The sequence below is a fragment of the Cololabis saira genome, chromosome 15 (genome assembly GCF_033807715.1).
Source record: "Cololabis saira isolate AMF1-May2022 chromosome 15, fColSai1.1, whole genome shotgun sequence".
Taxonomy (NCBI): domain Eukaryota; kingdom Metazoa; phylum Chordata; class Actinopteri; order Beloniformes; family Belonidae; genus Cololabis; species Cololabis saira.
The window spans coordinates 31,421,400-31,439,074 of record NC_084601.1 but is presented as its reverse complement, the minus strand read 5'-3'; the positions used below and the strand labels follow the sequence as shown (position 1 = coordinate 31,439,074).

At 41.5% G+C, this 17,675-nt stretch overlaps 1 protein-coding gene across 1 annotated transcript in view; it reads left to right on the top strand.

Moving 5' to 3' along the window:
* The window catches only part of pou2f2a (POU class 2 homeobox 2a), a 78,408-nt gene extending 73,811 nt beyond the window's left edge, over positions 1-4,597 (top strand). Inside the window, exons 16-17 of the mRNA XM_061742119.1 lie at positions 149-222; positions 3,808-4,597. Of these exons, the coding sequence (XP_061598103.1) occupies positions 149-222; positions 3,808-4,172 (439 nt within the window). The 3' untranslated portion in view covers positions 4,173-4,597. The remainder of the gene's footprint in view (positions 1-148; positions 223-3,807) is intronic.
* The last annotated feature ends 13,078 nt before the right edge of the window (positions 4,598-17,675 follow it).

Sequence of the window (17,675 nt, the reverse complement as noted above, 5' to 3'; positions counted from 1 at the left end):
GCTTGTGGGAACAGATTTCACCACCAGGCATTAAAACATGTACTTCCAGCTCAGAATAGCTTTGAAAGCATGATTCAACCCCGTAAACGTGTCTCTGCGAGCGCGGATGTCTGTCTGTGTGTGAACTTGCGGTCTGTCCACCTTTCAGGAACACAATGATGGGAGTAAGCACAGCGATGAGCCAGGCCCTCATTGGCAGTAATCCCCTGGCCACCATGCAAGGTGTGTGTGCAGCTCGAGCATGCAGACCCTCAACCACCCCCCATCTCCCACCCCAGCCTCGTAGCTCTCTTCTTCCCATTTCACCCTTCATCCATTCTGTCCAAAATGAATTAGCTCAGATGACAGTAGCCGGCAGCCCCCCCCTCCTCAAAACTTTCTGAATCATTTGGTATGGTGAAAGATTCAATTTCATTCTCATACAATGGCCCCCGCTATTATCCCGGGCTGACAAGGGCCCTCATGGCGAAGCTTAGGAGGCCGAGTCGGCCGACACAATCCCCTCTCTCACAATATCAGCACCTGACAGCTAAAATAACCCGTTTGGACTCAAAACTCCCCCCTTTCTGAGTGAGATGATCTGCAGCCGCAGCATTTAGGCTTCAAAAGACAGCTTTGAATCTGCCTATAGCGGCGATCCGCAGCTCCGCCGAGCGCTGGTGAGGAGGATGCAGCCTGTTAGGGAAGCTGCAGCTCGGATGGAGACTTCCAGAAGTTGTCAGGTTCTGTTAGAGCCGAGTTTCAGCTGAGCGAGCGGTCGAGACGTTACCTCTGACAACTCGTCGTGTAAGAAATAACCCTCCTTACAGCATCGATTCTTCATTTGTCTGCTTATAACACTTCAACAGGAGCAGAAACCATTATTCCTGTTCCCCCGCTCACTTATCACGATGCTAATCATCTTCATACTTTACTGACTTCCATTCGTCTCCATTTTAACACCAAAATCCATCACTAACAAATGGAAACAAAAAGGTAAGTTGTAATGTTTTGTTAGAGCAGCTTTAGTTTTGTGGGAATGTTTTATAAACTTAATTAAATTCTGTTTAATTTTGCTGGAACCCGACCGACATTTCTCCCTCCAGGAGCTTGTAAGATGATGTTCAAGTTTATTTATAAAGCACTTTAAAAACAACAACAGTTGACCAAAGTGCTGGACAAGTAAAAGAAAAAGAAAACATAAAACACATAAATGAAATACAACAATCATGGTGAAGTGAGAAGTTAGCGAGTAAAAATGAGTTTTAAGATGAGATTTAAAAGCAGCCATAGAAGGATCCGGGCGTCTGTGCAGCGGCAGCTCGGTCCAGAGTTCGGATGATGGACACGTTATCCTCCTCTTCCCTCTGTTATCCTCTGAAACAGACTCAATTCTAGCATTTACTTCATTATTATTCTTTATATTTTAAAAACCTGCAACTTCTGAAGCACTTTACATGACGTTGTTTGTCTTTTGTTTTATTTAGGATCCCCATTAGCATTAGCAACAGCATTAGCTATTCTTCCTGGGGTTCCGACATACACACAACACACAAATTAACACTTAATATATAACAGACATACATTATACATGACAAACAAAACAATAATAGACACAACTCCCTTAGTCACAAACAAACAGAGGAGAACTAAATCCCCATCATTCTCAGACATAAATACATAGAAATGAAATCAAATAAAACACCTTCATAAGCAATACCTTCCTGAAATGACCTTATCTTAGAATTCTTGACCACTTTTCACCTTTATTGTGATAAGGTTTACACTACCTGTAATTCTATTCAAACTTCATTCTGTTCCTTCCAAATGTCAGATCATAATTCATTACATTTTAAAAGATATTGTTTCAACTAGGGTTGCCACCTTTCAGAAATAGAAATAAGGGACGCCCTGATTTCAGCAGCGCAGGAGCCAAAAAAAAAAGCCCCAAAACTTCTAAACTGAATAAAAATGTGTTTATTTTATATGAAAAAACTAAATGCTTTGATTTAAAGTTTAAAGTGCTTTAATAGCATTGAACGTGCATGACTGTACAGACAGACAACCATACTAGTAACTGAAATATCCTCCTATGCTACGTATGTCCACATCAGCCCAGATGTATAATATAGCCTACAGGTGAAGAATATGGTGTAAAAGTTAATTTATTTCAATAATTCAACTAGAATATGGTGTAAAAGTTAATTTATTTCAATAATTCAACTGGAATATGGTGTAAAAGTTAACTTATTTCAATAATTCAACTAGAATATGGTGTAAAAGTTAATTTATTTCAATAATTCAACTAGAATATGGTGTAAAAGTTAACTTATTTCAATAATTCAACTAGAATATGGTGTAAAAGTTAACTTATTTCAATAATTCAACTAGAATATGGTGTAAAAGTTAATTTATTTCAATAATTCAACTAGAATATGGTGTATAAGTAAATTTATTTCAATAATTCAACTAGAATATGGTGTAAAGGTTCATTTATTTCAATAATTCAACTAGAATATGGTGTAAAAGTTAATGAAAATACGGTACAAATCGTGTCACGTATTAGTTCAATACGGGACGCAACATTTTTTTTCTCAAATAAAGGACAATTCCGTATTTTACGGGACGGGTGGCAACCCTAGTTTCAACTGAATCTTAAACCAATCTTTGCTACCTGCATGAGAAATAGGAACTGGTATAGAGTTCCAGCCAACCATGGCTTTGTAAAAAGAAGTTCTCTGTATCAAACCTGTTCTCACCCTCGGTAGTATGAACCTCCTTCCTGATGTAATTCTTGTACTGTAACCATGGTGAGCAAAATGATAGTATAATCTGTCATACAGACAGCAAATGCCAAAACTATTCCAACCAAAAGCAGTTTATTTTATCTCCTCAGCGTTTCGTTGTCATTTTCAGTCTATCCAAACTGTTATTTGACCAAAATTCACGACTTAATCCTTCGTAGTAGTGAAGCTGCTTCATCCCCCGTCATCTCATATCCTGCCGGTCGCGGCCATTTTGTTGACTTCTCGAGGCTCTTGGGAATTTACATAAACTTTGTTGACATTCTACATGTTGCTAGCTTTCAAACGAGATATTACACTTGAACAAGACTTCATCCACCAGGCCTCTGGAGCACGGCAGCCATCTTGGCTCCGTGACGCACAGCTGCACAGCGCAGAGAGCGATACCCACAGAGAAGAGCCAGTGATTTTTAGATTGAGATTTTACATTTACGAAATCATGTATAATCAAATTATCAAAGTATTTTATAGCCATATTCCCTTCCAAAAGGGTAAAAAACACATTTGGCACATTTTGGCCCAGTATAGGTATCCAAGTGCCCAAAAAGAGAGTCGCCCTGGTATTATCCACACTAAAACCTTTATAAAATCTTTGTAAAATCTATGTGCTTTAAGCTATTCTCATGTAACTTGGTACAGTTGTAGTCAAGGAGTTGCTGAATCCAGACAGTGGTGTCTTTATAATTATATGCATTGTTATCATGGTGTTTTCCACTGTGCAAACTAAAAGAAAATTAAACGAGAGTAAAAATTTCATTTTTTTTCTTTGGTTTAGAACAATTTGCTCAGGCAGGTGAACATTCACAATTTTTCTGACACTGGAAATGTATGCTGTGAGGTCGTAGCTATCCATTGAGACCAAGATTATGCATATTTTGATAGGCCTGTTTAGATGAAATTCACCTCCAAAATCCCTCGGGGTGAACAGGTTAAGCATTTTACATGACGTTGAATAAACTCACTTCTTCTTGTATTTCTGCACCTTTCCTTCTTCTTATCCTCGGCCTGTCTCTTTCCCGCCCAGCGCTGGCAGCCAGCACCGGTCAGCTGCCCATCTCCGGCCTGGAGGGGGGGCCGGGTCACATGCTCCTGGGGGGCCCAGGGGGGGCCGGCATGCCCCCGTCCCTCCGCCCGTCTCTGTTCCTCAACCGGCCGGGCCTCCTCCCGATGGTGACGACCTCCGCCCCCACCATGGGGCTGGTCAGCAGCAGCGTTGGCGGCTGCGGCCTGAGGCCTTCCTTCTGCCAGTCCCCCCCCGCCGGCGCCGGACACCTCATGAGCCCCACTTCCTGCCCGGAGGAGTCGGTGTCCCCCTGCTCCAGTCCCGCTTCCTTCTGCTCCTTCAGCGAGGCGTCGCCCCCCGCCCTGGGAGGGGCCATGGCTGAGTGACCCCCGAACCCCGCCGGAGCCGGGCGAGGAGGAGGAAGAGGAGGAGGACGAGCATCCAAGGAGCTTTAAAAAATCCAAATGTACAACCTCGCCTTTCAACCAAAGCCATCTCCCTCTCTGATCCCTCTCTGGTCTTCTCTCCGCGTGTCTCCCCCTCCGAAGACATCTGAAGCCAAAAATAAAACCCGGATGGATGAGGGGAGGAAGCACCGAGAGAGGAGGGACAGAGAGGAAGGAGAGAACAGCAGAACAAAGGTGGGGAACCTGAAACCAAATAATGAGACGGAGGAGCGTTTCCACTCGGCGTTGGGGAAACCAATGTCACGCTTTTTAAAGGCTGGAGTTAAAAAAAACGAGAAGTTAACGAGGGCAGGGACGAGAACTGTGTGTGAGGAGAGGGAGGCAAAGAAAAGACTTGTTCAACAAGCCCGGAAGGTTACGCTCAAAGAAACACACACAAAAGATGTAAACCAAAATCTCCAAATACCAAAAACTCGAAAACCAAAAAAAAAAAAGATTTAAAAAAACAACCAACAAACGGAGAGAAAAGCTTTAGTTAAAAAGACTTTTGACTTCTGGTCTGGCCAAAGATCAGCGTAGTTCTTCATTCATGCCAAACATTTCCCATTTCACTCAGGATTTATTTTCCCATTTTCAGTTGAAGCTTTTACAAAAACATCTATTTTTCTATTATTTCGTACCTCTTTGTGGTCTTACCGAGTGCTGACTCCACATGCAGGATATCTACCTCCCAGCGATCAGCCCGCCTTACAGGACGACAGACCCGGAGCGACTCACCGGTGGGGCTTTCACCGCCGGAACTACCAAAGTGACCCAGTACGAATCTACCGCCGAGTCCAGATAGCTTTTCTGTGAATCCGTCCCAGGCCGGTTTTAAATTTAACTAGTCAAATTTGGGGGGGATGATCAGTTGTTTTTGTTTGTTTTTAATCATTATCATTGCTACCTTCACATGTGCAAACCAAAGTATCCACTCAACAGTATCCACCGAGCTCACAAAGAGGATTCACTTCCACCACCGGCAGATGTGGGCCATCTGGGAGCTCCCCTTTTATTTATTTATGTATTTATTGCATTATTTGCCTTCTTTGATTTATCATCGCCCCATACACACCCATAACACGGCCATGTCATCCTCCAGACTGCTCATCAACCACCAGACAGTCGCTCTCGGATACCAAAGCATCGCCCCTGGCAGCGTTGTCTCCGCGTTCGCCCGCGAGACAAGTGTCCAGACAAAACCTCAGCAGTGTCAAAGGGGGGAAACAAACACACATATTCTAGTAGGCATAAGACCAAAACCAAAAAAAAGAAGGAACAAAAGAAAGAGGTGAAACGCCAAACCCCTGCCCCCCCCCCCCCCCCCGTCTGCCCCTCTGCTTTGTCTCCAAAGAGCAGATCAAAGAGACGAGGAGGAGAAGAAGAAGCACCAGGAGCCAAAGTTCAAAAAGCTTCGGAGACGAAGCGGGAACCGGGGGGGTGGGGGGGGCGCAGGATGGAGGAGAGAAGACGGAGGATAGGAGGAGCAGGAGGAGGTGCATTTGAATCCGTGGACCAAAAAAAAAGAGAGAAAATAACATTTTAAAAAGAACCAAAAATTTACCCAAAACCAAAAGCTACTTCTACGGAGTGACTGAACTGTGACAAAACCAAATACGAAGAAAGGGGAAGAGAAAGGGAGGAGAGGGGCGAGTGCGGCCCTGTCTGTCTGTCCGTCTTTAACTGTGATTGCTGTTCTTGTATCGACAGACAGAACCGCTCCCTCCCTCCATCCCTCCCTCAAACAACATCCTCTGCTTTTTTTCTCACTTTCTTTTCCTGGATGGATAAAATAATGAATAACCTCAACGAAATGACTGAGAATATATATATATATATTTGGTTTTTGCTTTCATTAGTGTGTCTGTTCCTGATGTATGGACTTTGTCTCATTGCTTTTTTACTTCTTTCGTGGAGGGACGGAGGACGGCAGGGTTCGGGTGGGGCGCTGGAGGATCTGTTTTCATATATTTTCTCGTCTCTTTGGTTGTGCTTCGGGTTTTTTATCTTACTTTACGCTTGGAAATAACTGTGAAACTGTAGCTTCTTTTTTTAAAATAAGAGAAAAAAAAAGAAAAGAAAAAAGCTTTTCAATTCATCCAGAAGGTTCGATGTGAAAAAGCCAAAACTGAAAACCAAAAGCAAAACTTTTTAGATACACAACCAAACCAAATAGAACGACCAAACCAATGCACAAGAGGAAGTGTGAGAGGAGCATGAATGCGTGAGTGTCGACCAAACCGCTCGACCAACATTCGTCCCACAGATTCATCTCAGTATTTAAAAAAAATATTTTTGAAAGTAAATGATGGCTCTTAACCCGGACGTGTTTTCACAGTTTCCCGCTCATACTGACCTCCTCCCTGCCCCCTCTCTGGGCTCTTACGCAATTTCAAATCCAGAACACATTCTGTTAATACCGCAAAACACCAAATAAAGGCGTTTATTTGCTTAAATCGCTCAAATCAACAGGCGCTTATTAGGGACCTGTCTTTATTAATTGTGTATCTCTATTCAACCCAAATCTTATTGTTCGTCTTTGATCTAGCCAGCTAGCACTAGCCGCAAGCGGCTTCTCGTTGTCAGCTGTGGTCACATTACAACTCTTTTCCCATCATTCGTATAATCTTCAGAAACTCACGCTGGTGTCAGGCACACTTGTGAAGTATCCAAGCTAAGTGAAAAGAGAGAGGCAAAAGAAGGAGGGGAAAAGAGGTGGGCGAGGAGCTATAGGCTACGAGCTCACCTCTTTTTCCCTCCCTTTGTTTTTTACGTTTCTCTCTGATGCACGAGCCGCTCAACTTCATAACACATCATCAGTGAGGTCACTCTAAAATTAAATAAAAAGTAACACATTTTTCAATTCGTTTAAGGTTATTTGTTTGTGTTTAGGTTGGTTATATTTGCATATGGTAGAATATTTTTTTGGCCACCAGAAAAACAATGTTTGACCCGGCTGTTTGACCCGGCCTTTATTTGGGACGGGCGTTTAATATAAAAAATATTTTGCTACACCCTGCGGATAATTGGGACTGGGCCATTATTTGACGTTTTACAGTACTGTATATCCTAGCCATCTGCTAGCTGGACATCTTTTGACTATAATGTAAAAAAAAAAAAGAAAGAAAAAAGACTTCAAATATAAACCGTATCCTGCGTCATTTTCAACTGTCCACAAATGTACACACAACTGAGCAATACCACCATAAGCCATCGGGGCAGTATTGAGGGAATTATTAAAATGAATGCGAGAACAGTAGTATTGAAAATTATGTTAGTCGTCAGTTGTAGGCATTGGACTGAAATTTAAAAAAAGTTACAAATTAGCGCAAATAAAACATTTTACCCAGTGTGTGATTGTCTCATCGCTGCCCCCAGTGGACGTGTTGTTTAACAACCGTACAAAGGCAAACGACGCACGGACGTGTATTCGGTAGTGATGCAAAAAACATTTGGAAAAGACTAATGTATGAACGCATGAAAATAGAGCAGAAACTAGCCTAGAATCTAGAAACAGAGCAACGTCATCCCGCCCCCCTACCAAAACAAATATTGATCCAGCCAATCAGAGGAGGGTTTGTTTTAATTGAAAAACCTAGTGATTCATTTAATCTTCCTATCATAGGCTTCAACACAGTTAAAAACATTGCAATAAAAAACAAGTTTTTAAAGTTTATTCTAAATTACTGGTCTGAAATTTTATACAATGATGATTCATCTGCAGGGAAGCATTCATTGATATTTATGTGAGATCTGATCAGAGTGATAGGATAAAGTGAAAACAAGTCCCGGGTTGAAACTAGTGATGAGCTTTGATTTAAACGGACTCAAAAATGAAAGCAACCGGCAAGAACCGTGATCGTGGGAGGAGTGGACGGGTGGGAACATGGAACAGGAAAGGCCGTTAACATAATTTAAACATTAATTCTTTTATGGGAAATAATCTTCACCTTCTCTTACTTGTCGCTCATGTTTAAAGAGGCCGAAGGCCGAAGGCCGAAGGCCGAAGACCGAAGACGACGATTCAAGAACCAAAAGCTTTAAAAGTCTCTCTCACAGGCTCTTTGTTGGAGAATTATTTGTATTTATTGTACGAAGGAGCTTTGTGCTGTTATGGGAATGGGGGGAAGATAGTCTGTATTTTATGAACTTCTTTGACTTTCACCTTTATTTATTTATCGATTCTTAATTTATGTATTTATTGGATTCTATTTGAATCTTTCTTGATCTTTGTACTAGTTTGTCAGGGGTTGTTGTGAGGCTTTTATCTGCAGAGAGACCGAGACGAGAAGATGCCAGACGAATGTTTAAAAGCAAAACCAAACGACTGTTTTAACCAGAGACGGAGAGAAAGAGGAGGTTGTTGTGACGGAGGAACATTTTCACATCAAAGTCTCATATTTTTATCACCCACAATTTAGAGTTTTAAGCTTAATTTTCCTGCCGACCTTGTTAGAGAAAAACAATTACAGATGAAAAGTTTGTAGCCTTACAATGGACTTTTTCTCTTTTTTGTGCTCCCTCCAGGGTGTCAGTAAAATGTTTGTAAAATTACAAAGGCCAAAGTTCACATCAAATATTTATTTTTCCCTAAACATCTTGATGTTGACTTGATGAGGTCACCTTGAAGCCGTTTTTGATCATGATTTCTTATCTGTACTTACAAAAACGTAGATATTCTGTTCCAACTCCAGACACGCATCCGGTCGGGTACGGTTGAATTCAATTCATTCCGGAAGAGTTCCCACTCCGCCCATTTAATCGAGGACGCGTCCAGTGGAGACTTGTCTAGATATGAGATAGTAAAATTGTTGGGTTTTACAAGTTTTAAGGTGCTTTCATACAAGAATGTAGTTCTTCCAACTTCAAATGTGTGCTTATCAACAGAATAAACCCATTCAAAAACACGTCACACAAAGTAACGATTATCAACGCTTTATCAACGCTTTTAGGTCAATTAAACTGTAGATGTTTTACTTATTTATTTATTTATTTATTTATTTATTTATTTGATTTTTTTTATTTTTAGTTGTAGAACGCGTTGGTCGCCTTGCTGAGCTGTGACGCCATCGATCAAACTTTGATATGCGTACACAGGTCTACACTTCTTGAGAAGCAGCTAACGACCGTTTGATTGCTAAGAGCTTTTTCCCTCCCTGCCATCAGCCGACCAATCGAGAGCAACTGGGCGGTGCTGGAGGGACCCTTAAAGAGGCGGGAACATAAATGGGCCATTTCAGGCGCTACAGCAATGTTTGATATGACAATTATAATTTTTTTTAAGCGCTGCAGCATGAAGGCACCAAACAATGTTAGTAAACGAGGAAAAAGATATGATCGTATTGTAGTAAATTGTTGCAGAGTAATCACTGCTCAGCTCTTGAAGCAGCTCGGACTGTCCGTAGTCGTTGAACTGGTTCTGAAATGTTAATAAAATCGATATTTCCTACCAGTGGGTAAACGGTGGGTCGTTGCAGCGTGTGTGGATGACCGCACATCCCTGTGAATTAATTTCCTCCGCTCACATCTGCTCCTCTGCTCTTTGATTTCTGATTCCCTCTGTCCCACTGCAGGATGGAGGCTCCAACACACGCCTCTGAAACGCTGTTGAAAAACCAAATAGACACTCAACCTTTAATGGAGAAAAAAATAATACTAACATTAAAAAAAAAAAGACGTGACTTGTCTGAACTCAGGAGTGAGAGACTTGAAACTGACTCTTGCAAGTTGGTTTGATGGCGGGAAATACAAAGAAGTCCTGAACCGGTCGCTCCGGTGGCTCTGGCCAGCGCGGCGCGCGACCGTGTTCAGAGCGTTTCATCGAGATGAAGGTGTGTGCGTACTCATCACTGCTGTCGGAGGAAAACGTCTGAACTCCAGGTTTACACTTTCTGTGGTTCGTAGCGTGTCCTTCACCTCTCGCAGGTGCAAAAAGTCCACTGTGGAGCTTAAAAACTGAGCAGATGTCAAACTTAACACAACTTGATTATTATTATTATTATTATTATTTAACCATGTGTGTTCTTTTGCTCCCACAGCAGTGCAGCTCTGTCTGTATGTGTGCCTGTGTAGTCAGCCTCGTCCGCGGTGGACCGAGAATGATACCAAAGTTAAAACTACCGCGGCGAGACGCTGAACTACCACCACAACACACGCGCTCATTCCATGTGTATATAAACATTCAGGGTTCTCATTGGGACTGTAAGTGATGAATTAAAGGATATCCAGAGTCTGATGTTAATATAAATAAACTGTCAGACGATGACAGCACTTCAAGCATTGGCAGTTTTTCTATCGTAAGTCTTCTGTGGCTGTGAATGTTAATTTTACGACACTGCTCAAGTCACCATGAACTTTAAAAGATGTTGGGTTTTTTTGACTTGTTAACACAAAATGTAAAACTTACTACCAGTCAGAGTGAAAAACAAATGAGAGAATTACATCGGACAGTATCATTTGGCCCGTGTTGTTGATTTATTGAGGAGAAAGTTAAAAAAAAAAAAATGCTTTCCTTTCTATTTTTTCTACAATGCAGCTTAAATCCAAAGGTTAAGAGGACAAGATAGATTTTACTGCTAAAGAAAAACCTCAACAGTGAAAACCAAAGAGCTCCACTGTATCTTCTCACTTTGATTTCTCCGCATTGTACAACCACGATTTTATGATGTAAACTCCAAAAAGTGTTCTTGACCATACTCTAACGACGGTGGTGACGGACGTAGAAGACGTTAACAAGCACCACTCTGTGAATTTAAGCATCAGTTCTGGGTTTTTTGTTTACTGTTTTTGGGTGTGGGGGGGGTACGGGGTGGGGGTGGGAGGGGTTCCCTGTGTTCTGTTTAAAAGTAAGCTTACGAAATGCTGTCTTTGAGCTCGAGGCGCTCTGTCTGAGTTGATTCTGAAACCCGATTCTGTTGGAGACGTTTGGGTTCGAACTGTTCTCTACGACTGTCCCTTAACTCATCGCTATCTGTGTGCCTGTGGTTTTGGGGAGGGGGGTACCTGGGAAACGGGGACAAAACAAACCTGTAAGTGTTAGAAATAAAGTGCGAATTTAGACCAAAGTCATCTTGTGTTCCTTTGTATACTTTTTTGTTTGTTTTCACGCATCTTTGGCCGCCCTGGGGCCTGGAAGTGTTGGTGTCGCGAAGACAGAAATGACGCAAGGCTAGCACCAGGTAGCAGCAAGTAGCAGCAAGTAGCAGCAGGTAGCAGAAAGTAAAACCAAGTGTGCGTCCGAAATTGCATACCCTGAAGAGTATGCAAAAAACAGTATGTGAGATTTTTTAGTGTGTCCGAAACATTAGTACGTACTCAATAGTATGCGCTATCCATACTCATTCCGGAGAAATGTATTAGTGTGGATTGATGGACACTAGCTAAGCAGAAACTTCCCACAATGCAATGCAGCAGTGTTTGGTTGCTAGGTGCTGCGCAGATACATATGTCATAAGTATAATATTAAGTATAATAATATTATTATATAATATTAATAGTAAAATATTCATATATAATAATATTATATAATGTCATCTTGTTTAGACCAGGATAAACGGGAAGGAACGGAGCGGTGCGCTGCTACTGCTGCTGTGACACGTCACTTACTCCCAACAGCAGGAAGTGACATGTGCGCTCTTAATAGTACGACCAAATTAATGCATACTACTGATATTTACTCAAAAGTGTGCCAAACTTAATTATACTTTTTAGTATATACTGTTTAGTATGGCATTTTGGACGCACCGAAAGTGGCGGCAGGTAACAGCAACTAACAGCAGGTAGGACCAGGTAGCACGAAGTAGCAGAAAGTAGAACCAAGTAGCAGCAAGTAACAGCAAGAAGCACCAGGTAGCAGCAGGTAGCACAAGCTAGCAGCAGGTATCAGCAGATAGCAGAAAGTAGCAGCAGGTAGCACCAAGTAGCAGCTTTCCAACTTCAAGGAAACAACAAGGAAATGAGAAAGAAGCTGCAGTTCCTCTAATGGCCACTGGGGGGCGCCTGCAGACACGTCGTCTCTACTGACTGTCATTCATCATCTGAGCTTGTCTTCATGTGAAGAGAAGGTAAGGATTTAATCATTTTTATCCCCTCATATGTAAAACTAGTCTTCTTTTTCAGGTGACCATGTAAATGTGTTTCTGCTTATTTTTGTGAAGAGTAGTTTAATTTAGTTCTAAAACACCGACATGTGTTTTTCTTCCTCCCGGCGCTGCTCTTGATTCCCTGTCCCTCACAACTCCTGGACCTTTACAAACACGTTTCTGTCCCAGACCTTAAATAAACCTCGGCCTATTTTAAGACGGTAAGGAGTAATGATGTGAATCCAAGCCTCTCAATTTAACACTCTTCCTCATAAATGTTTAATAGCTGATCAGGATCTAAGGAAGCAGGTGCCATGAATTCAGTAGTTACCGTGGCAAAAGGAGTCGACTTGTCCGGACTTATAACCAGGAGATGCCTGTACAAAAAGTCCTTTGAATACACTTTTTGAGGACTTTTTGTACACATACAAAGTCGAATTTATCCCTATTCCCTCCATCACTGAGTGTTGTGAGCTTCTAATAATAGACGTAGGTCTTAACTCCGTTATGGTCCTTTAATCGGGGGTCTGTGGACCCCTGGTGGACTGTGGTGAAATTGCAAGGGGTCTGTGATAATAAAGTTGTTTTTTTTTTAAGATCCTCTGACATTTATAGAAATAGATTATTATTTTACTCAAATGTGGCGAGACCTTTATCTACCTAAACTTCAGTGTCACATGACCTTCTTTTACACTTTACAAGTGTAATTCATGGATTTTAATAAGAAATCTTGCAACTGTTGGCATTGTTGAAGTTACTGCGTGACACTGTTGATACAAACGTAACACGATCTGCATCCTTTTCAAATTAAGAGCCCCCTAGTTTCAGTGGGCATACGCCCTTCATTTCTTTAAAATGCTTTTATTGTGAAATAAAAGGGGGGGTGGGGTCCTAAGAGTTGATCACAAATTTGCAGGGGGTCCAAAAAGGTTGAAAACCACTGCTTTCCAGTTGCTTCTTGCCTGATGTTTGTGAGCTGGATCCAGGATGGGGTGAGGATCTGTGATGTCACAGACCAGGCGATCCATATTCCATCCATAGGTGATGCTGGTGGATCCAGCTCTTGTTTGTCAACGTCTAATAGTATAAGACATAAATGATGTGTGATATCTGGAGCTCATTTGTCCTATTTTATTTTTTATTATAATTAGTTATTGCAGTTACAAGACTTTTCCTCTGTGTCGTTTTCTTTCCGCAGCTGCCAGCTGCGGTGAAATAAAAGACTGCAGAAAGGAGACGTCAGTCTCGTTTTGATACGCAGCCACTTGCCTCGTTAAAGAATGATGCTGCTGTTGGTGCTGGGTGGCTCAGATGTGGGTGGCCCGGTCCACACGTGTGTTTCCAGGCAGCGCCGGTCCCTCTTCTGGGAACCACCGAGCTGCAGCCCACAGAGGTTCCTCGCTGCAGAGGAGCCCCGGACTCCGGGTCCCTCGGCCCCGCCCCGTAAACTATGAATGAACCTCTATGTCGACACCTCTGCACGCCCTGCCAGCCAGATGTGAGCCGGCCAAATGTTTGGAAACCCAAACAAGATGCCAGGTGTGAAGCAGCCTTGAAACCCGCAGCCTCGGCCCGACCACCAGGCCGATGCTGAGCGCTGGGGGACAATTTTCTCACATTTTAATGTAAAACCGAGGCCAGATCAATATCTGGACCACGATGATCCACTATCTGGGCGAAATCCAGATTCCTAGTTCCGTATCGTCCACTTTAGAGGGGCAGAAATGGAGCTGAATGGGTGATAAAGGTGAGGTCTGTGATGTCACAGAACCCCGGGAATCTCGATCACTTCAGACGCCCAAATATTCTCTCAAGTAAAAAGGTGATTTTCATTTTTGTTCGTTTTTTTTAGGCAAATTTTATATATTTTTTGATCGTAAGATAAGATAGTCCTTTATTGATCCCAGAGGGGAAATTCTGGTGTTACAGCTCAAAGTCGGACAACCTGCAAACCAAGGACTAAAAACATTTCTTTTTAGCAAAGCATTTTATTACTAAACAATGCTGTTGTTTTTTTCCCTAGTTGCTGTTTTTGAATTGTTTTATTCTCTTTTCTGCCATGTCTTGACTTTTTATGCCTTTTATCTCTTATCTTGATTGTATTACTTCTGTTGCCTTTTAATTATCAAACTGTAGCACTTTGAGATTTTCAGTAATGTGAAGTGCATTAGAAATAAAATTTATTATTATTATTATTATTATTATTATGAACTTAGACTAAATAAACGATAAAGATAAATTATATGTATGAAAAATAGAAAATAAAAAATACAGTAAAAAAGAAACTGAACAAGTGTACTGTAAACTGAATAAATGTACTATAAACATAGTAAGTACAGTATAATAAATAATGTGTTATACTAATATAGTATAAAGGAATAGTGTGCAGTTACAGTCTTATTATAAATGCAATTGAGTACAAGTCCAGCAGAGACAATGAAAAAGGTCATAATTAATAAATTGATTTAGATAAAACACAGTTTTTGAAGGAAAAATAAATTTTTGGACGAAACAAAACATGAAAACGCAGTGATGTGATAAATATCCTCATCAAGCACATCAAAGTTCCCCTCCGGTCTCGGTGAGCGTCTTCTCACAGAGACAGAGGTTCTCAGTTCAGCCCTCCAGGACCCCCCTGCAGGTTTCACACCTTTGATGAATGGATCCCCTCTCTTGCTCGGCATTAGCATCTCCATGAGTCTGTGAACAACTCTTTAATCTGAGCTGCCGTGCTGCAGCAGGGAAGCACCTCAGGGTGGGCAGCCCAGGACTGGGGCAGGTCTTATAGGCGCCACCAGGGGGCGCCGTTCACAACGGAAAGACTTCAACACAGCCTTTTTCTACTTCTGTAACTGCAGATAGGTGTTTTTATCTTTTTATTAGTACAACTTCTGCTTTCACTGCTTTTTACAAATCATTTAGATAAATTACTTCAGCAATCATGTAATCCAAGAAACCTTAATAGCAGAATTTTAAATCAAGACAATGTACAAGAGAAAACTTTTTTCCATATTTCAAGTTTTAGTGAAAAGTTAATCAAAAATCTTTAAGTAGACAAAAAAACAGGTGCATTTTGCGATTTTCCGATATATTTTCTGAAGCTGTCACAGATCATTAGAAACAACTGTATTCTGGTCCGGGTTGATCCTGATTTTAAGATATTGCAGCAGCATTTCAGTCAGGTTAAGGTCTGGACTTTAACTGGACCTCCGGCGCCTTCGGTCTGCTCTCTGTCGGAGGTTTGCTGCTGTGTTTGTGGTCGTTGTCCTGATTTCAGCCAGACGTACCCTGACGCCGTCACATCTGACTGTAAAACTTATTCAGGGCATTTAAAAACAGAAAATGGATTTACTGCATTAGTCCAGCTGAAATCATAGTTTTAAAATTTATGTGAAACAGAACTGATCCGAACCTTTGTCCAGTTTTCAAAAAAAAAAAAAACCCCAGCTAAAATATAGGTTTTTCTGTTGTTTTGGCACCGTGTGACTTACTCTGGGCCGTATATCGTTCCTTTACTGCCGGACTGCTGGGACAAAGAGAGGAGACATAATAATAATAATAAGAAGAATATTAATAAGAATAAAAATAGCACAAATACAGTATTTGAAACTATCATTTAAATCAAGAAATCAGCCAATAATCAACCCATTATTATTCTTTAAAGGAGCCAAAGTCACCTAAGATCAAGAAGTCAGCAGCGAGAGGTGGATATTGCTGATTCATGTTGCATGTGGACGCGCTCGTTGGTCAAGTTTAAGAAGTAATTTATGTATTTTAATGTGTGCTGCAAACTTTTTTGATTATCTGCTCTATCTGCTCTCCGTTCAGGACTTTTCATAATGTAAATAAGCATTTCCTTGTTTTGAATGTGAGATCCGCATTGTGCCGTTTCACAACATTTCACATGTAAATCCACCTGCAACAGTTAAAGCCGTTTCCACTGCAAAACCGCTGCATGTCACGCTTCTTTACTGTATTTTGAATAAGTATTAAAATGACGGGTCACACCATCTGCCTTCAAGAGCCGGACTGTTGAGTCTGTGTTTGTTTAGCTCTGTTTGCTCAAGTTAACCATAAAATTGCAAGTTTGCACGCTTCGCTTGATGAAACTCTGATAGATATGGAGATTTTATCCTTCCGTGTTAAACCGGTTGGTGTCCTTTTTTTGTCTTTTCTTGCCACTATTTAGTAAAAAGTAACTGGTTTGATCTTTAATCTCAACACCATGTCCAGGTGCTTCTCATCCTCAGAGCCGCCATAAATCAACATACTACAGAAAAGTAATCTGCTTCCAGCTACTAAAATGACAAGAAACGAAACTTAAATGTTTAATTCAGAGATTATAACGGGGTTTAATCTAAAAACCCCTTTAACCTTGACCCAGGTTGAATCGATGCATCCTACTCACTTTGCAAAACCTCAATCTGTGATGTAAAGTCTACATCTTTAAAGACACGCTATGTACCAATACCACTTCCGACCACATGGGGGCCGACGAATCTGTAGAAGCGCCATAGACAATACCGTGTTACTGACTGGGTACGGCCTGGCATGTCTTGTGAGCTGAAACCTCAACTTTCTTGTGACATGCTGCCCCCCTCAGGTCAGAAATGGTATTGCTACGTGGAGAAGCTCTAAGAAAAACGAAAAGCCGGAAAATAAACACGTCAAAGTTCATTTTTAAAATGAAGTATAAATACACAAGAAGAGTAAAAGTACTTTTTCTTATTATTGCAAAGAACCACGTTGGTGAGAACTGAATCGAGTTAACCCAAAAATGGACAAAGTTGGAACCTAGCTACCTTAGATCGGTTACTGGCTGGGTTTGTGATAAATGATGGCGCTAGCTAATGTCCAGAAGTCCTACTTTCAAGTGTCGTTACCAAAGCAACACCCAAGGAAACCGCTGACATGGCTTAAAAAAAGTAGAACTTATCAAAGAGCAAAATCTAGGTCCAAAACCTTGTTGAACCAGGCTGTTAATATGTTTATTTCTGCTGCAGAGTTGGATATTTTAACGTGGAGGTTAACAGCGACCCCTACTGGCATGTAGAGGAACAGAAACTTTCTTTATTTGCAGGTTTCACATGAGACCAACAAGTCAGATTTAACCGCTCAGGTGTATCAGAGATGCTTAGCAACATATTACTGAACCGTCGCCGACCACTAACGGCTGTCTGGCATGTCAGAGACCAGTAGAAGCTGGAGGAATCCTCGTTTAAGCTACACCCAATGAGAGCGCAGGAAAAAGGCCGATAGAGAATCCCATGGAGCAAGGTGGAGACACTGTAATCAAGGCAACAAGCTTTTGTGTCTAACACTACTGGCGGACATAGAAACCTATTTTGGTCTGCATTGGTTG